Source organism: Gamsiella multidivaricata, assembly GCF_025024155.1.
Source record: "Gamsiella multidivaricata strain RSA 2152 chromosome Unknown BC939scaffold_16, whole genome shotgun sequence".
NCBI classification, from domain to species: domain Eukaryota; kingdom Fungi; phylum Mortierellomycota; class Mortierellomycetes; order Mortierellales; family Mortierellaceae; genus Gamsiella; species Gamsiella multidivaricata.
Genome location: NW_026251724.1, coordinates 106049 through 125267, shown reverse-complemented (window position 1 = coordinate 125267; position 19219 = coordinate 106049). Strand labels below are relative to the sequence as shown.

General features: G+C 50.1%; 3 protein-coding genes across 3 annotated transcripts; 1 reads left to right on the top strand and 2 right to left on the bottom strand.

Annotated features, from left to right (window-relative positions):
* Positions 1-298: 298 nt before the first annotated feature.
* Positions 299-2152, bottom strand: BC939DRAFT_444197 (nucleotide-diphospho-sugar transferase). Its single transcript, XM_051554633.1, has 6 exons — positions 1585-2152; positions 1359-1488; positions 1108-1247; positions 865-1024; positions 481-743; positions 299-390 (listed from the first exon to the last, which is right to left on the bottom strand). The coding sequence occupies exons 1-6, from the start codon at positions 1994-1996 to the stop codon at positions 347-349; spliced, it is 1149 nt and encodes a 382-aa protein (XP_051414581.1). The 5' UTR covers positions 1997-2152; the 3' UTR covers positions 299-346.
* Positions 2061-6066, top strand: BC939DRAFT_408587 (P-loop containing nucleoside triphosphate hydrolase protein). Its single transcript, XM_051552888.1, has 8 exons — positions 2061-3094; positions 3194-3280; positions 3381-3424; positions 3540-3545; positions 3631-3813; positions 3925-4006; positions 4121-4424; positions 4523-6066. Exons 1-8 carry the CDS (start codon positions 2461-2463, stop codon positions 5970-5972), a joined length of 2790 nt encoding a protein of 929 aa, XP_051414580.1. The 5' UTR covers positions 2061-2460; the 3' UTR covers positions 5973-6066.
* On the bottom strand, positions 6067-19150 carry BC939DRAFT_76403 (uncharacterized protein). Its single transcript, XM_051561886.1, has 13 exons — positions 18683-19150; positions 17798-18583; positions 17556-17709; positions 17314-17462; positions 16999-17212; positions 16711-16902; positions 16071-16609; positions 15692-15980; positions 15389-15584; positions 15041-15303; positions 14830-14949; positions 6372-14742; positions 6067-6264 (listed from the first exon to the last, which is right to left on the bottom strand). Exons 1-13 carry the CDS (start codon positions 18803-18805, stop codon positions 6162-6164), a joined length of 11499 nt encoding a protein of 3832 aa, XP_051414579.1. The 5' UTR covers positions 18806-19150; the 3' UTR covers positions 6067-6161.
* Between the last annotated feature and the right edge of the window lie 69 nt (positions 19151-19219).

Here is a 19219-nt window from a genome sequence, read left to right as displayed (position 1 = left end):
TGAGAATGGAAGGTGGAATCTGATGCAGATACCCACTCTTCTTCGCGATCCACTACTTTCATCCCCACCCAAAATGGAGGACGCACAGATGAACCCACAACTTTGTGTCATGGTGAACATCAGGATCTGTTTGGACCACTGTAATGAAAGAGTACTGTCCTCGAGGAAATATCCGTCCGCGTATCGGGTCCTCACAGTAACTCGTTCACCTTACTGTCTCTATTATTTTATTTTTATTTCTTCGTACCGTTTCAGCTCTTAAGATATTTCCGATGTATGCAATGGCACATAAAGACGAGGATGTAATCGCTATTATGATTTATTATTCTTTTATCTGTGTGTCTGTCTATGTTTCCAGGAATCGACGAAGACAGGAGAACTGGACCCAATCTACATTGGCAGCAACGCCATACAAAGCCATGGTTATTCAACGACCTATTCGGTTATTTTTACCCTGAGAATCTTAAGAGAGGCACTTACCAACGTTGTCCTTGGGATCGCAAGCGCACTTCAGCTGGAGCGCAGGGCTCTCTGGACAGTGCTCGTACATCTCGTGGCGATACCCGATCTCGTTGAAAAAATGAATTTCCCGCCTATCTAGCATCAGGGCTGCAGCAATAGAGTGTACAGGTGCATCGCCCCAGCGCTCATAGAAAAATCCACCCGTTTTGTCAAGTAGGTTGAAAAAGTCCATGTAGGCCTTGGACCTGAAGAAGGAGAGATCGACGATCTCAAAATTTGACCTAAGGCACACACACACAACAAGAAGGCACTCTTACTACAAAAGGATGTGTTTGCATCATGAAGCATACTTTTTTTTTTTTTTTTTTTTTTTTGTTATTGTTATTGCTGTAGTGTTCATACCAGAAATGACAGTTATTGTATGTCTCGCCTTTGTCGTAGCTGATCCACTCAAGGGAGTTCCTCTTGGAGATGTGCTCTGGGTAGGTCTGCATGAAGTGCCTGACGTTCTCCCAGAGCGTTGGGATTGTATCCACATACTCTGGCAGGGCAATTGCAAATCCTGCGGTGCAATAAAAAAAATCAACTGCTTAGTCCATGCTTTCCAACGCTGCTGATAGAAAAATCTGGCAAGCGACATCGTACCATATTTGTATTTTTTGGTCTTCATGACCATGAAGGGATCAAAGTCGAGGTCGCACGAGAAGGAGACGCCTGGCTCCACTCGCCAGAAGTAGTCGTACTCTTGGACGAGTTCGTGCTGGAAAATAAACCCAGATTCGTACCTGATAGTGTGAAGAAGTGAGAGAAATCAGGAACATAAAGCGCGATACACGAAACACGAAACACGGACACGGCGCGTAACTTTTGGGACGAGCGCGTCGTAGAAAATTTACCGGCACATGTGTCTGTACGATTCGCTCTCGCCATAGGGCACGTGGCGTGCCTCCATATCCTTGCGGTTCAAGGCAGCCTGGGTCTGGTTGACGAAAGCAGGGTAGCTCCAGTGCTCTCTCGGGATCAGGCCTGGTGGTGGTGGTATTTTGGGAGTAAATGAGCAATTGAGCAATTGAAGCAGGCTTCTAATAGACTTTCGTACCAACAGCAAAGACAGGACCATACCAAACTTGACGGTGGCTGTGGTCATGGCTCGGATATGAGTCTTGAAGTGGTCTGTGAAGGGCACGTTGTTGAGAAAGACATAGGAGTATCCGTGCCGACGATTGAACGTCGACTCGAGCATCCTCATCGTCTTTCGCATCTCGTGCAAGTCCTTGTTCTGTAACAGGATCACAAATGCAGCATTGGCCTTGACTGCATCGGCTGTTCTGTCGAGGAGCGATGTTGGTGGCGATCGTGCTGGTGTCGGGGTCGGGGTCGGTATTGGTGTTAGTGCCTGAAGATAGTTGTTGACTACGAGCCCCTGCTTGGTGCCCAGTTTGCGAGTGACATCGTTGTCGAGGATCCGACTGGCGGTGAATCCGAGGATGAATGCCCCGATGAGGTAGCAGAGGCGAGTGTTTCTGACCATCATCCTTGATCTTGATGATGAACAATCGAAGATATGATAAACTTTTCTGACTGTTCCCTTGCTCCATCCTCTCTTACTTCTTTTCTTTGTCTTTCATTCAACAACAGCAACAGCAGCAACAACAACAACAACAACAACAACAGCAGCAACAGCAACAGCAACAGCTCGTGCCTGGACTAAGCCCAGCCTGGCATCCATCCACTCCCACCTCCACCTCCACCTCCGCCTTTTTTACTTCTTATTCCCTTTTGTCCTCCTTCCTCTCTCCTTGACAACGGATCCCACCCTCTCCCTTGCATTCACTTTTGGATTCCAGAAAACCCATCGTCCTCTTTCTTCATTCCTTTTCTCTCTCTTTTTTCTCTCTTCTCTCTCTCTCGCTCTTTTTCTCTTCCTCTTCTCCTTCCTCTTCCTCCCTCCCTGACCCTTCTAGTAATCTCCTCAAGGACACATCCATTATCAGCTACATGATGAAGCCAACCGTTGATCGCTTACCGATCCCCTCCTCAACTTCCTCCTCCCCTTCCACTCCACTTTCCTCCCAACAATCCTCCAGAGCAACCTCCCCAAGCCCCTCCCTATCGTCTGTTTCCTCTGCTGCTTCCAGTCAACGTACATCAATGTATTCTTCCCCTCGCCCTATCAGTCGCCAGCAGCATCAACAGCTGCCGGCCTCAAGTGTTGGACTTGGAGGAGGCAGTATCAGTAGTCTGATCCGCAAGATTCCCTCTCTCGTGGCCGCGACGACAACCCCAAAGTCTGTGCTACCAACACCCATGGAGCGACAGCAACACAGCGACCAGACCAGTACAGTATCATCGACGCTCGCGGCGGTCAATGCCTCCTCTCTGGCCGCTCCTGCGCCGTCAGAACAACACCTGCGCCCTGCCTCTCCGTCCCTGGTTGGTGCAGCCAATCCTCCTGCCTCCAAGACGGAGAACGTCACCGTGACAGTCCGTATCCGACCCTTCAGCAGCTCAGAACTGAAAGTCGCTGGCGGACCTACGGATGTGTGGGCTGTATCTGATGATGGGTCGAAAATTGGATACAATGACGACTATGCGGTCAATGCGCGAAAGACCGCTGTGGAGTATGCTTTTGGTATGTGGACAAAGGGGTCGGTCAGTAATCTAAAGCAATACAGACGATTTTTTTCTAACCGCCTTTAATTTTATCGTCTTTGCTCTTTATCACAAAAAGACCATGCCTTAACTGGGAGTAATAATGAAGAGATCTACAGCTCGAGTGTCAAGAATCTGGTCCAGTCGGCTATGGAGGGATACAATGGTAATGGCAACGGCAATGTCATATCCTATTCAATTCTAGCGGGTTGGGACCTGCGTGAAAACATTGCTTTTATTGACTTTTTTTTCTCCCTTTTTTTCAGGAACGGTGTTCGCATACGGTCAGACCTCTTCAGGAAAAACATATGTACGAACGGACAGATGTCTAGCACCTTTGTTGTTCCAGGAGTGCAGTTCGAATAACTAACCTGTTCGTTCTCTACCCCCAATGACTCCACTGCCCCGTCACTGTTGACATGTAGACCATGGTAAGGAATGGAGGAACTATCCATGAGGTGATCGGATCACATATTTTCTAATATTGACCCATTATCATCTTCATCTTCGTCATAGAGCGGAAACGAGACGCAGCCAGGAATCACCCCTCGTGCAGTCGAGGACATTTTCAAATATATCCGCGAAAACTCAGACCGCGAGTTCCTGCTGCGTGTATCATATCTGGAGATTTATAACGAGTCCATCCGGGACCTGCTTTCGCCAGAGTCAATTGATTTACGTATACATGAGGATCGACGAGTAAGATAGAATGAAGATGTGAACCGTGGATGTGCCATCGGCTTTGTGGTGCAAGGCATGGAGTTGGATGACTAACCTTATAATTTCTTTATCATATTGCTGCCCTCACAGCGCGGGGTATATGTCAGCCCTCTGAAGGAGGAGATCGTAACCACACCGAGCCAGGTGATGAGAATCATCGAGAGAGGAGACTGTACGTGCAGCAGCATTCGTGGATGCAAGGAAATCTTTATCTTCATTTGTTTCTCGTTGCTGCATAGCGTCTAACGCGCCACCATCACCCAACATTTCTGATATGACAAAATAGATCAACGGCATGTCAGTTCTACGGATTTCAACGCACACAGCAGTCGCTCGCACTCGATCTTTCAAATCGTCATTGAAAGCAGAGACCGTTCGCCTGGCAATGCAGCAGGAAGCCCTACAACACGCAAACCGACCCTGGGTGCCAAATCCGCCAGTGCAGTTCGTGTGTCACAGCTAAATTTGATCGACTTGGCAGGATCTGAAAAGGCTGCATCGAACGAGGAGCGACGAAAGGAGGGAGCCTTCATCAACAAGTCGCTGTTGACACTCGGATCCGTTATCTCTAAGTTAACAGAGGAGAAAGGGTGAGTGGTGGAGAGAAAATTGTCCAGCATCTGTATAGGACCCACATTGTGGCCCCATGCTAACACCTCTTTTTTCTTGTATTTGGTCGGAAATATAGGGCACATATCCCATATCGCGACTCGAAGTTGACTCGAATCTTGCAATCATCGCTCAACGGAAATGCACGTGTCTCGGTGATCTGTACCATCAGCCCGTCGTCCTTGAATGTAGAGGAATCCCATAACACCCTCAAATTTGCTGCGCGTGTCAAGAAGGTCGTGACAAGGGCGCAGACGAACCAGGTTATGGATGATAAGGCGCTGCTGGAGAAGTATCGTCGCGAGATTAGCGAACTCAAGGCGCAGCTCATGCTGACGGCTGCTGGTAGTGGCGAGGCAGTCGATGCTAGATCTGCAGGTGCCATGGGCGGTAAACAGCAGGCGGAGCTGTCCACACTTCTGGAGAAGGAGAGGTTGAAGCATGAGGAAGAGATGGTGGAAATGAATATGGTCAGAAATGCACTCAAGGAACGTATCGATCATCTCACCAAGCTAATTCTGACTTCGCAGTCGATCAACACCAAAACGACTGCGCCGGAGCAGCTGGCGGGTCGGTCTACGGTTGAGACCTCGGCTGATGGCACAGTGCTCGAATTTCCCAAGGAGATTGAGTCGCGCTTGGCACGCAAAGATGCGGTTGTGAAGCAGCTACAGCTCGAATTGGAGGCTCAGCAGGAGAAGATGGCACTGATGAAGTCAGCGCTTGAGAAGACGGCCAAGGGAGAGACTGTGGATATCGAAAAGACTCTAGCCCGCATAGAGCAACAGGACTCCTTGCCAAGAGACAAATTGTTGAGTGAGAAGAGGGCTTCAATCGTAAATGTCCATGCGTTGGCGCACCTGGATGGAGCAGACGGTGCTGACCTGATGGCCCTGAGGACTTTGCAGGAGAAGCAGGGGGAAGGGGGACAGCCACAATCTACCTTCGCTGGTTCTATTTCTACGCAGGTAAAGGGCTCTGCAAGCTCAGAGAATGGATCCAGCAGTTTCTTAGGGCCCAACAACACATACGAGGATGAAGACTTGATGGATACGCCCTGGAACCGAGAAGAGCTTCAGAGTCTCCGGCAGGCCAAGCGTGAACTCGAGATCATTGTGATCGAGCAAGAAAAGAAATTGGAGGACATGGTTGCGTTTGAGGACTCTGACGACTTTCGAAATCTGGTCCTTGAGCTCGAGGAGCAGCGTGAGAAGATTCTGGCGATGGAGGAGGAGCGAGAGAGCCAGAGGGTGACCGTTGCAGAGCTCCGGAATACAATCCGTAAAATGGAACTTCGGCAGTCTGGTCCTGGCACTGCGTCAGCAGGGTTTCCAGGGACTGGAGCGGCTGCTGTCTCTTTGGCAGCGGCGGGCGCACGGATCAAGGATCTGGAAATGGTAGCACAGAAGGAGCGGCGGCTACGAATGGAAGAGCAGAGCCGAAATATGGGTCGGATTACTTCGCTGGAAGCCGAGCTGACCATGATGAAGGCTGAGCTTTCTGTGCGCAACCTGGCGGCATTTTCGTAAAGTAGAACACATCTGGATATTGAAATGGCATTCGCATAGACACAAGCGAGCAAGTAACACACCTGTAACAATAATACTTTTAATAATAATGAAAACTCTATTGAGGAGGCATTATCCTTTCTTTATTGCAATCGCAGACTACTGTAAATGTAGAGCATTTGGCTTCGTAAGCTCACGTTTGGTTCTGGTTTACGCGAATGCGAACCCGGTACTGCACTCAGAGATTGCTGTCAGCAACTGTTGTCGCAGCTCTTCATACGTCTCATACTCTGGCAAATCGAGTTGGTTAAAGCTAATGAACAAGAATATCAAGTGAGGAAAAGAAGGACGTTAGCAATATGTTAAGATGGGAAATAAGAACATTAAAGATAAGTTCAATGACTTGCAACGGAGTCTTACCATGTATGTGCAGATGGCAGCCGCTTCGTCGATGAAAAGTCCTTGTGGATCTGGAACTTTTGTACGCCCGAAATGCCCTGGAGCTGAGAGAACCCTCCCAGAGGCACCTTCGATGTTCCTGTCACAAACTGCAGTAGCTTCGCTCGCTCTGTCTGATCAAAAGACCGAACCGCTCTCCAAAAGTTTTGGATCTGTGGAGAAGCCTGCGAGTAGTTCTGATACTCCGTGTTATTCTTCCACTCGTCCACATCGATGTCTGGCAGACCTGAGATCAGCAGCTCTAGCTCCTGTTCGTTGAAGATACTGATCAGGTGCGCGGGGATGATCTCGTGGAATCCTTGCAGAAATGAGTGGATCTGATCCTTGATTGCCAGCGTCAGCTTCTGCTCCGTAATATACTTGACATATTCGTGCTTGTTCTCCTCTGTCACTGGGATGTTGCGTCCATTGGGTTTCAAATCAACAATCTTCTTGTTGCCGAAATCATCCGTTTCCATCGAGAATGTCTCCTCCACAATGTCCGTGATATCATTCTCCAACATCCACACCAATGACTTGTAGTACTCAGGGTCGACGGCTTCAACATCGCGGTAGTCGACTGGTCGTCCCAGGATATGCTTGTAGAAAGACCTTGTGAAGTAAGCGTCCAGAAGCCGCCCGTCGTAGATAGCCTTGCCAATGACTCGTCCAATGAACTTGAAGAATAGCAAATGGTCAGAGTTGACCCATGATGCGCGATTAGGTTGGTACGTCAACTTGTCTGCGGCCGACGTCTTGAACAGCGCATAGTCCGGATTGAACATTTGTCTCGCCAGCACTTGGAACCATTCTCGAGTCACTCCTCCTGCATCAACTCCCTCCTCGCCATGAAAGTGCACATTCAGCTTGCTATACTTGATCTCCTCGCCTGTCCGAGACTGCAGTTGCGAGAATGAGTCAACAAAGACCATCTCACGGCGCACGTTCATCTGCAAGGTGCCGTAGTGCTCCCGTGTCGGATTGCGCTTATGCAGCTGCTGCGTGAAATAGTTGCGCTTGTTGTCGAATTCCAGCATCTTCGGGTTATGCACCAGCAGCGAGAACGATCCTGACATCAGAGCGGGGTTGTTACGAACCATGATGTTTAAAATCTTGCTGTGCTTCTCCGTGAACAGTAAGAAGAGCTCCTCTGTCGAGTTCGTCGTCGCTTTGCACTCTGCCTCCTCCATTTCCAGTGTCGAGGGCCTCAGTCCAACGTACTTGCAAACAACCATGAACGATTCGATCAAAGGCAGTAGCACCGTTGCAACATGAATCATATCACTTCGTTCTCGAATCAACTCCAGCGCGTTCCCAACCTCAGCCCACAGCAAGTGGAAGGAAAGACTGTTGTAGATCGTAGAAACCTTCTCCTCGTCCTCGTTCAACTTGAGCGCCCCTGAGCCCACGTCACGCATCGATCTCGGCATAACCGCGTCCGCCTCCTCGGGATCCAGTGTTGGTGCCAGTTCAATGTTGACCTGCGTTGTCGCTGGTGCTTGGGTCAGGCTCTGCTTTCTGGAATACATGTAATCGATGGTCTTGAGCACACGAAGCAGTTTAGCCTGCTTGGACGATGCGGGCGAAAATTTCTCAAGGGCGACACCTTGAACATCGACTCCGCTCATTGCATTCGCCAGTGTCCGAGAGAGCGTCTCGAGATCCCCAAAAATGCTACCTCCCAGTTCACGAGCAACCCGAACCAGCTCGGCGGTAATCACATCTCTAGCACCTTCCAACACGGAAAGATTCTGGATGACAGACAATGTAAACTGAAATGTCTTGCTTGAGCACTCTCCGGCAGTCAGGACACGAACTATCAGCTGCATACAATGGTCCGGGATTACTGGGGGCTTCAGCGCTGAAGGCTCCGTGTCGGCCTCCTTAATCTCTGTATTGCTCTCTATCGCCAATACACCCGATGCGCCCGTTAGTGTTGTCGTTGTCGAACTAAAGTTCTCGCCCGCGTTCTCAGCTGTCCTTGGGTCATCCGTATGTACAGCTGCACTCGATTCCGCTGACGGAGCCACGGTATTCTGTCCAGCAGTCGACACTGTTGCCGTCGAAGTCGTAGCTTCCTCTTCCTTTCGCTTGCTCTCCGCCTCCTTCTCCCGTTTCTTTCTGTCCTCTTCGTCCTTTGCAAGCGTTGCCAGAGGTCTGCAAATCACAGATAGTAGAGTCATGAGCTGTTCCATCAACGCCGAGCTCTCCACAAAAATTGGCCGCTCCAAGAGATCGAGTAGAAGCACAATCGGGTATTTCTCGCTGACAAGTCTCTCCTTGCCTTTGCCCTTCTTCGATGAAGACCTTCTCAGCGTGACATTCTCGTGCTCCATGAGGAAGAATAGCACAGCCTGCGAGTTGAATGAGACAATGTAATACAGAGCTTCTAGGCACCGACGGGCCACCAGATTCGGTACATTGTCCATCGCGGCGGGCACCGGAGTTGGAAGGGCAGCTGCGGTGGCCTCCTTGCCCTTATGGTGTGGGTGCGCCTTCACAACTGTTTTTCCGCGAAGCGACATCTGCGCAAACCCCTTGTCTACGGCCGCCAGATCGGCACCGCCATCCTGCAAGATGGAAAGTAGGAGTGAGAGGAGCTCTGATCGTGTCTTACTATTCTCGCACAGGTTAACCAAGAGCTTATTCAGGATGTTCCTAGAGGGGGGCTGAGGCAGGAACATGAGGCGAACAAGCGTCGCCAAAGATGACTTGTCCACAAGCTGGATGGCATCTCGTGGAGCAATGGCTTTCTTACTTGAGCTTGTACCAGAAGGCCCTGAGGCTGCGCCTGCAAGAATGTCGCGGGCCTCTCGCAATCCTGGGAAGTGCCGCGGGATTTGGTCCAACAGCGCGCTCGTCTCGGCCAACAAGGCAGGCGGCACTGGCGATCGAGATCCCCCATCCCGGTACATCTGTCTCAGCTGAGGCACCAAACGCGAAAGTGTGTACTCGTTAAATGCAGAAACCAGTGGCTCGGACCTAGCAGCACCGCTTGCACCCTGCCCGCGCATTATGTCCTCCAGCTCGGCACGCATGTTTCCTGGAAGAACATCCAAAAAGTCCGTGTTGATAGCTTGCGTTCCTGAAGTTGATGTTGACTGCTGTGTTGCTGGAGGTGCTGGTCGCTGCGACTGCAGATAATCGTTGTACACTTCACGGCGCATCTCCTCTGGAAGAGCCTCCAAGAACTCCGGATCGATGTCGCTGTCCGTAATGTCCACCATTTCTCCTTCAATCATCACCATCCTGCGTGTTGGTGGGGCGGATTCTGCCTCTGCTTCAGGCTCTGCGGTTGCCGATGCAGCGCCTTCCACATCCATTGCAGACTCTTCAGACGCCATGGGCGCGCCTTCTATCTCTCCTTGTGTAGCGCGAGTGGCGGCTTCCTCAGCCCGACGAGCCTCCTCTGCAAGACGTGCCTTTTCAGCTTCCTCGGCTTTGATACGCTCCTCTTCCTCCTCGGCCTTTCGCTTCTCTTCCGCGATCTGTTTCCGTGCTGCCTCGGCCTTTCGCCTCCGTTCCAACTCTCTGGTTTTGAGACGATGCTCCTCCTCGGCAGCTGGAATTAATGCATTGATAACATGGTTCGCCAGTCGCGACGCCTTATCCTGTGCTGTTGCGCCATACATCATCCGGCACTCCTGTGACCATCTCTGTGATGTGGAGTAAGGAACGAAGTCGCGGACTGTGCTAAACATGGTAGTCTTGTTCGCGCTGGCAGCATCCGCCGTGGATCCAGCTGAGATCGCGCCGGTCGCAGGATCTACTGCTGGAATGCTGCGATCAATTGGAGTAACAATAGCGGTATTACCATGATTGACCTCCACGCGGAACGCTCCGTGGCTCGCTCGAATGGCTCCACCGTTCATCAAGGTGCCCAGGATCTGCGAGGGATTCCCATTTAAGAATTCTCCAAATGCTTGCCAATCCGTAAGTCCTGCGCCACGCGAACCTCCACGACGATGGCCATTCGAGGCAGTATTCGCAGTCGTCGAACGAGGTTGAGCAAGCAGAGGGTGGGTAATCACATCGTCCGACACCTGCAGGAAGGGGTTTCGAGCCGGTGCTCCGAGTGACGGGAAGTCGTCGTCCTCGATGTAGGAGAGCCGTCCTTGATCAGCGTCGCCGTCATTCCAAAAGAATCCGCGGTCATCCAAGCGCCGAGCCGCTGTCCGAGGCCGGCGACCGCGAAGATCGATGATTTGGGCTCCATTTAGCAATCCGTCCTGGTCGTTGATGACAAAGGCGCTGGTCATATCCCAAGCGCCGCCATGTCCGAGTCCTCGAACAGGATCGAATCCTTCAGCGTCGTCGAGAAGCACGATATCATCACCTTCTTCGTCGAGGTCGTCCTCATCATCTTCGTCATCCTCATCCACATCTTCATCCTCCTCATCTTCTTCGTCCTCGTCCTCTATGCCTCCTTCGTCTGCTGGATGAAGGTGCGGATTATGTGTATGAGTATGGTGGCGATGGGCGCGATCCTGTTCCTCATAGTACTCGGGATCTGCAACCTGAGGCTCGTCCTCCGTATCGATAATGACATTTCCAATCCCGCCTTCTTGAAGAATGACAGGTCGCGAATCTGTATCCCACTCCATCATTTCCTCATCTTCAGCCTCGTCCTGTGCGAGTGCCTCGTGCAGCTCGGCCTCCATATCTTCATCAAGGTCGTCGTCCTCTTCACCGTCCATGTCCTCGTCATCTTGATCCACCTCGTCGTCTGAGATCTCGTGGCTATGGTGATGGAAGGGGTTGCGATCAACAGCCTCCTCCAGGGCTTCATCGACATCGTCATCGTCACTAAAGTCCTCCTCGCTGAGGTCGCTGGCATCGCTTGCAGTCTCTTCCTCATACTCGTCACCTTCATAGATATCGTCCTCTCCGGTAGAGTCGTCCGATTCGTCGTCCCCGTCAGTTTCCATGCTGACTCCATCAAACATACCGAGGGAAGAATTTCTATACAAGTCGGGGGTATCGGCCTCATCTCCTGACGCGTTTCCGCTTCCAGCTCCGGACAGTGGAGTGGATTGACGGGCAGCCCTGGAAGCTCCTGGTTCAGCTGCCCTGCTCATCTTGAGTGACAGCTTTGTCAAGTGCTCCAACGGCTTCAGGACAGCATTGACAAGAATCTTGGCGTGAGGATAGTTGAGGTCAATATCCGCCAAGACGTTGGTCAAAATGACGATAAAGTTCTTTTCCAGCATAACCTTCACGATGTTGATTGAATGGTCGTCGTTGGCCTTCACACCGATTACAGAGGACGAAGATGCGCCCAAAATTTTGTAGCTGAGCTCCGATAGCGAAAGGAACTTGCCATACTTGATCTCGACTGGATCGGTCGAGGCAATTGCGTCCTTAAACGACCGAATCATACCATCGATAACGAAACGACGAGCCTGAACCACGTGGCTAAACGGTTGCTTTTCCTCCTCCTCGTCACTGTTGGCGAACATGGCAACGAGTACGGCAGATGCGAAGTTTGACTCGATCGAATGCTTTTGAAGCTCTGTCTCACTCGACTGCGCTACAGTACCCCTGTATGGGATTAAGTCGTTCAGAAGGTAGCCAAGCCAGTTCGCTCTGGGTTTGCTGGCAACGTTGATAGATTCCTTGCCTGACTTGCGCCTTGAAAAGTTCATCATGTCAACCTTGCAAGACGGGTAGGAAATTAGGAGTTCGTTTAGGCATTGAAGCACGAAGCAGCGGTGAACAAAGTTGGCGTCATTTGAAGCTTCGTCTGGTGTTCTTGCATCGTTGTCCGTGGTAGTCGTTTGCGCCACCATCGATGGTGCGGAAGCAGAGACCATTGGCATATGGCCTGGCGAAGCGGATGTACTCGAATGTACACCAGACACGGGCACTAATCTGGTGCTGAGCAACTCGAATACCAGGAAGTGAATGACGGTTTCCGATATCTGGGAAGAGTACTTCTTTGCAGCCTCAGAAATGTCGCGCGTCGACTGAACTGTGCTGGCGCGCTGCTCTGATAATGATGAGCCCTCTCCTGCATCTTGATCACCATCCTTGGCCTTGCCTTTGTCATCTGCACCATCATCCCCCGAAGTGTCGTCCTGGTCCTTGTCGTTTTCCAACTTTGATAGAGCGGCAGGCTTGGCCAAAGTCAGTTGTAGGGTCCTGAAGGCACTGTCGTACTTTGAGACCTTGCAGACGTTGAGCGTTCCAGCAATGAATGCATCTAATTCGCGCAGTCCCAAAAAGCTGTTGTGTCGAAGGTAGCTCTGGATGTCGCTTGTTCGTGCACGGGAGGGCTGTGCAAACCAGCGCACAATCTCCCTTTCCATGGTTGCTTGCAGGACAACGGCATCCTCGACGATATGGCGCATAATCATGATGACAAGACTCTGCTGTCCCTGCACGCCAATCCGTTCGGGTTTCAATGTCGAGAAAACCAGCTCCAACCCGCCCTTGTTCAAGAACTCCATCGCTAGCGAGTGGTGTCGAGTCAGTCGCACGAGAATGCGGAAAACGGAGAGAGCAATGTCCTTTACGAGGTCCTGCTGATTGAGAAGTACGATGGATTGGTGAAGTAGTCTCTCCTTCTCAGCAGGTGTGATAATGTCATCCTTCATCTCCTTATCTTCTTGGGCTGCCTTCTCCTTTCCTTCTGTTGTCGTCAAGTCCGGAACTACCCTAGGCTCGTCTGCGAGAGACAAAAAGTTTTCCACCATGAGCAGCAGGGGAGAAAGCCAGTTGTTGTCCTTTTGAGGCGCCTGAGACTCGACATGTTTTGTCAGAATTGTCATCAGAAGAGGTGCCAGCGTTGTACTATACTCGCCCATCTTGGCCTGGATCGTGACATCCCCGAAGAGTAGTGCCAAAAGCCGCAAGCGCGCGCCAAATGCCTTTCCAGCTAAGCCAACCTGGTCCACTTGGATGTTGCTAGCTTTTTCGAGATCCTTGACTAGCTCATCCAATGCATTACTGTTTTTATCCTTGCATAGGAGTACAAGGAGATCTCGGACGTTGAAAATGACATCCTCGATTGCCTCAATCAACTCAAGAGACCTAGGAATGAGGAGGGGTCTCAACTCCTCACGGCCCTTCGACAACTCCTCCTTATGTGCTTCATGTAAAGCGAGTGCAGTCTTGTATTCCTGTTCGTTCTTGGCTTCCTCGTCATTGGTGCTCATCTCAACATCCCCCTTCGCATCCTCCCCTTCAATATCGACAGGGTCGTCTTGGTTGAGACTGATGGCCAGCTCTCCAGAAGTCGAGGATAACTCTCCGGCAATGGATTCCTGAGTGTGGGGGCCATCCCCAGACGGGTCTTCAGATAAGGAGGCGTCCAGCGCTTGAGACAGTGCTAGCGCCTGTCGAAGCATCTCTTCTTCGTCCTCATCTTCTTCGTCACCTTCATCATCCTCGTCGTTATCTTCGTCGTCATCGGCCGTACCTTCTGCTTCTGGTGCGGGTTCTGTGTGCTCAGTAAGGATGGATCTGGAAGCATCACCATTTTGGTTGTTGCCGGCGTCAGTGACGGGTCCTGTTGAAGGTTCCGCAGGTGTTTCACTGGTGCTTGGGGCATTAGCGGCAGCAACCGCCACAGCACGCGCTGCAGCCTCTTCGCGTTCCTGTTCATATATAGCGGCAGCTACAACTTCTTGGTGGGTCAGCAAGTATTCAGTTGCTCGATCCAGCTGATTGCCGCAGCGCGTCAGGGCAAGTTCTGCAGCTGAACGTGGGAAACCCATATCGAGAAGGGTCGCGACGCTTGTTGCATCCGGCGCAAGAGGTCGAGCGCCAAAGATATTGGGAGTCGCTGTTCCAACAATAACTGGCGAGGCGGTCGAAACAGGGGGCTTGAGCTCTCCAGCTGCCTTCAAGATGTTGGTAATGATCTGAATGACATAGCGTGAAGCAGCAGCGGGCGCCCTGTCCAACTGCTTGTCCAACCAAAGGCTCCTTATGTGAGGTAGCACCACCAATCGAACATCCACCAGAAACTCATGTGGCTCGAAAAAGTCCTCCTTCCTGGTCTTGTCGTCCTTGGAAGTCAATGGCGATGTATGCGACGATTCGAGCAACAGTTTGGACGACGTGAGTATCTGGAGCACGCTAAGGATGACCTCGATAGATCCATACAGCTGGTCCAGTAGCACTCTTTGCTCCTCAGTGATAGTAGCTGACGAATTTTGGATGGAGGACGCTTCTATCCAAAACGAGTCCAGCCACATGAATAACGATTCCATGCCTCCTGTCCTGACAAATGAGACCACTGTAATGGTTTGAAGAGTTGCCGGATTGCGATCGTCCAAGAACACGTATGGAAGTAACTTGATCATTGTACTCAAGTAAGCATGCTTGTCACTCGTAGAAACATTGGTATCTAGTGAAGTAGTACGAGAAAAGTAAGCTAACGTATCAAAATGAGCCTATTGTCGGTCTCTGAAATCTCTATCATTAGAGAACTTACCGAGTCGTTTCCAAGAAATATGCGCCTGCAGGACTTTGGATAGAGAATCTGCAACTTGGAAAGAGTGCGCACGCTGAGTAGCCTCGATGTCTCTTCGGTTAAACAGCATCTTGGTAATGCCTGCAAAATTGAGGGAAATGGCGTGTTAGAATATGCAGCGCGGGAACTCATTTCATCAGATGCTACCAACAGCAAAGAAGCTCATGAATACCTTGATACATAGGCGAGAGATAATGCGGGATCTGTGTGAGCACAAATTTGAAATACTTTGTATTGATGGCGCTGGGGGTGTAAGCGTCAATGGTGGGTGTCGCTGGTGCCATCTCCTTGTCTTCGCCTTCAGCTTCCTCAACAAACTCGTCCAATGTTCCCGGGACCTGTGGTGGACTGTAGTGCTTCTTCGACTTTGGGCTCGGATCATTCCAGTTCTTTTGCAATGCACGCTTCAACACAGTGGTCTCCCAAACACAGAATCTAAGATGAACAAGAGCAAGAATAGCGTGTCAGCGACACATAAAATAACGGGGACTATTTCTATTTCTTGGGGCTATCATCATACCTGTGGAGTTGGCCAAGACCAGCAAGGGCCGGAGCACCCTGCGCATTCACAAATGCAGTTAGAACAGATGCCGAGTTTCGACTGTGAGAGAACGCGGGTGTACAAAACATGTCCGAGATCAGTCCGCTCAGTGCATGCAGACTAATTAAGCTCCTGAGAATTTCGTTTCCTCGCACGACGTCCTCCAGATTTGAATCTATCAGGGTAAAAGATGAGGAACAGTAACCATTCAGTATAATGTACGCTGGGGATTCATTTCAGCGTTCATGCAAATGTATCATCTAATAAAAACCAGCAACTTACTCGAAATGTCAATGTACTGAAGCAAATCGGAACCAGGGTTGGTGGACTCTAGTAAGAATTGCACCCCTTCGAGCAACCTGTTCACTTCCTTCAGCACTGCTGATATGGCCGTGCCAGGGTCTGTTTCGCTCAATAACCGAACCAAATGAGAAAGGGTGAAGAACGCGGGTGTATTAGCCAGATCGTACGGTTGAGTTGGAAGGGTGTAAAACTTCATCAAGATGTTGATTCCATCTGCTTTCAAGAAATCCTTGGCGCTGGAAGAATTCTGGAAGAAACTCTCGCAGAACTAAATTGATAAAGAAATGCGTCGTTTAGTCATGATTATTGATACTCACGATAAAGCTTCTTTTCAGAAACAACGTATGCATCCACTTACTCTAGCAGAGGCCTCAATGAGCTGAGCCACGAGTGAGTCCTTTCTGTCATCCTTGTTTGCCTCGTCTTCGACAGTTACACCCAATTGGGGAGCATCCTTGGCTCGCGTCTTTTGAAGTGTGCTAAAGACGATATCATCTCCAATAACCTCGTCCGATTCGCACATCTGCAGAGCCTCGTTCAGCATAGCAACCAGCTCCACCATCACATTCGCCTTTAAGCTGGGTTGATGTCGCACAAGCTCATCCATCGAAACACCCAGATTCGATGCAATGTCGTTGTCCTGGAAAGCCTGCACGTGTGGAATGGATGTAAAAATTCCAAAGAATTTTTTCATGGGAAACTCTTTCGTGAACATCTCCAAGCCGGTTGGGTTCAAACAGATAGCCCCAAACGCTCCAGGTAGGTTCATCGCAACGTCGTTGGACGCTGGGATATCTCTAGATAGGCTCGCGAGAAGAGTTTGGGGTATCTTCGCCTCCTGCAAGATAGCCAGCGAAGTCGGCTCATTGTGAATGAACGATGTCATGGTATTAATGGCTGTAATAGTTGGCGGACCAAAAAAAGAAAAAAAAAAGTAAGGATTCCAATCCCTTCTACTAAAGCCCTCAATGAAGCTGCAAACCTCTTCGTGGACATACCATGAGCGTATATGGAAGTTCCAAGCGCAATAGGGTTCTCCATAATGACTCTGAGTGTCGATGGCAACGAAGTGTCGATCAAATTGCGCAATCCTTCCTGAGTACCAGGACTTTGCATCATATGGATCACAAACTTGAACATCGCTTTCAGCAGCGCGGTCCTTCCGAACGGAATGGGTAAAGGCTCTTCCTCTATAGTTTCAAGGACGCGGGTTTAATTAATACATAGGTTCATTAAAGAACCCCTTGTGGCGACATTCCTTGTTTACCCAAAGCTTTAACTCTTACCTTTGCTGATGTTCCTGTCGCTAGAAGCAGAAGTAGAGGCGACTCCAGTCATTTGTGACGCCTCTGCTTCTTTAACCAAGTTCAGAGAGTAATCTACTTCATCCTTGATCCTTGCTACCAAATTGTTAAGACCATTAGACGCGCAAAACGAAGTGAACGCAGTGCTAAAGCCGTAGATAAGACTGTCCAGGATTGAAATACTCTTTGTAACATTCTGTAATGTCATAGCAAGTAAAAAATGAAGCCATTATTAGTAACACAGTCACGAGTGCCATCCATCACTCCTTCCAATAATACGCGCGTAAATCAGCCTACTCTCAAATGTGCAGGGCGCTTGTTTGAAAGCAGCTGCAGAAAAACAGGAACAATGCCGGCAGATATAACCATGTTGCCGCCTGTAGCCGAACTAATGATGAATGAAATGAGCGCAAACATCGCATCCAAGAAGTCCTGAGGATATGGTGCTAATAGCACAAAGATCATACCGAGACGATTAGAAGTACTGCGCCTGGTTTTGAAGTGCTTCTATGTACAGAAAAATAACCAACGTGCATTACCATCCTCAGAACCAAGGCCTGCGACAATTTTGCGCAGCGCATAGAGCAGAACACCATGGCTTGCTGACGCATTGATGGCAGTCAGCACGTCAGGATGTTTGTTCTTAAGGTGCGCCAACCCATCCAGAGCAAATAGGGCCACCGTTTGCAGATCCTAAAGAACAAACAGAAAAGGACGTTGGTCATCAAGAAAGAGTCTTTAAACAGAACAAAGCCGTTGCAATATGAAGATTATCGCTTACAAAGGACACATTGTGATCAGGATGGATCAGATCGCTCAAGCTCTGGATAATCTCCGGCTCAAATGCGAAGAATTTTTCAACTACGACTGCCTCAGAGAGAACATGCGACATGACCGCTATTGCCAAAATACGGATTGCCAAAAGTTGCTGCCGACGTCTTGGATCGCTGATGCCAGTAGCTATCCTAATGCGGCTAAGGAGCTGGAATTGATATTCCTCTGGGACCATGTACTCCTGGATCAAGTGCTGCAGAATCTCGTAATCAGAAGACCCTAACTGAGTGGGATCTGAAACCTGAATGACAACCATTCCTTCACTTGTAGGTGAAACGGCACTGACGTTGATCGACGAGGGCGCTCCTGAACTGGATGATCGTCGTTGTTTTCCGGAGGATGCCGTGGCATGAGATGATGGCGCCGTTGGCGTTGTGCTGCTAGGTTCTGATTGAGCGGATGAACTTCCAGACGAAGTGGAAGCGGCTGCGGCTGCGGCTGTAGCTGCGTCTGCTGCTGTAGGCTTTACGAGTGATACTGTTCTGTAAAACTGGAAATTGAGGGTCTTCAGTCGCTCGGGAATCTCTGTCTTGTGATCTGCGAGCTGCTGGAGATCCAGGCCGTACTCCTTGCTTCCCCAGGAATGTGCGAGTGCGAGAAGTCGATCCTGCGACACTGTGAATATTGATTTGGCCGAACGCTGAGCGCTGTGACGCTGTGCGGGTCGAAGCAAAAGACGAAGACACGATTCGAGGACATCCAAATCGCGTGCATGGAGTAGATCGTTTAGTTGCTAGTTTATGATGTTGAGCAAGACGTCAGTTAGCGCGGTGACAGAAAGCGACTTTTTGTTAAATCTCACATTCGGTCCGCCTTGGGATGCTGAGCTTACCTCGTAGGAAGCGTATAGGTTTCGATTTGTACAGCTCTCCAGCAAAAGACGTGAAAAGAAGAGGATAGCCAATACCAGGCGTCGTTCTTCGGATGTAAACTCCTTCGGCTGCGGCTTCTTCATGTCATGACTCTTGCAGATGTTGTCAAGGATCTCGTCAAAGCGGTTGAGCACGCCCACCCAGTGGAAGAGATCGCCTCTTGGCCAAATCCATTCCGGAGTTGCCTCGATATGGGTCGCAATCTCGACCTCGGGACACTCTCTGAGGGTCTTGATGAGGTTTCTGATGGGAAGTGGCTATGAAGAGATTGTTTGAAAAATAGTAAAGAGGATGCCTTAATACATGTGAAAATATAAAATGGATATAGCACATTCCCACATCGATTCTGTCTGTCCATGTCTTGACCCGTATGCGTTACAGCTCGGTCATGCCCACGGTTGCCACACGTCCTCGACCAACAGTATTTCTCTATGCCTTCTTCTCTGTCCTCCCAGCTCTGTATGTGGTCTACTTCGAGTCAAACAAAAAGTCATGTG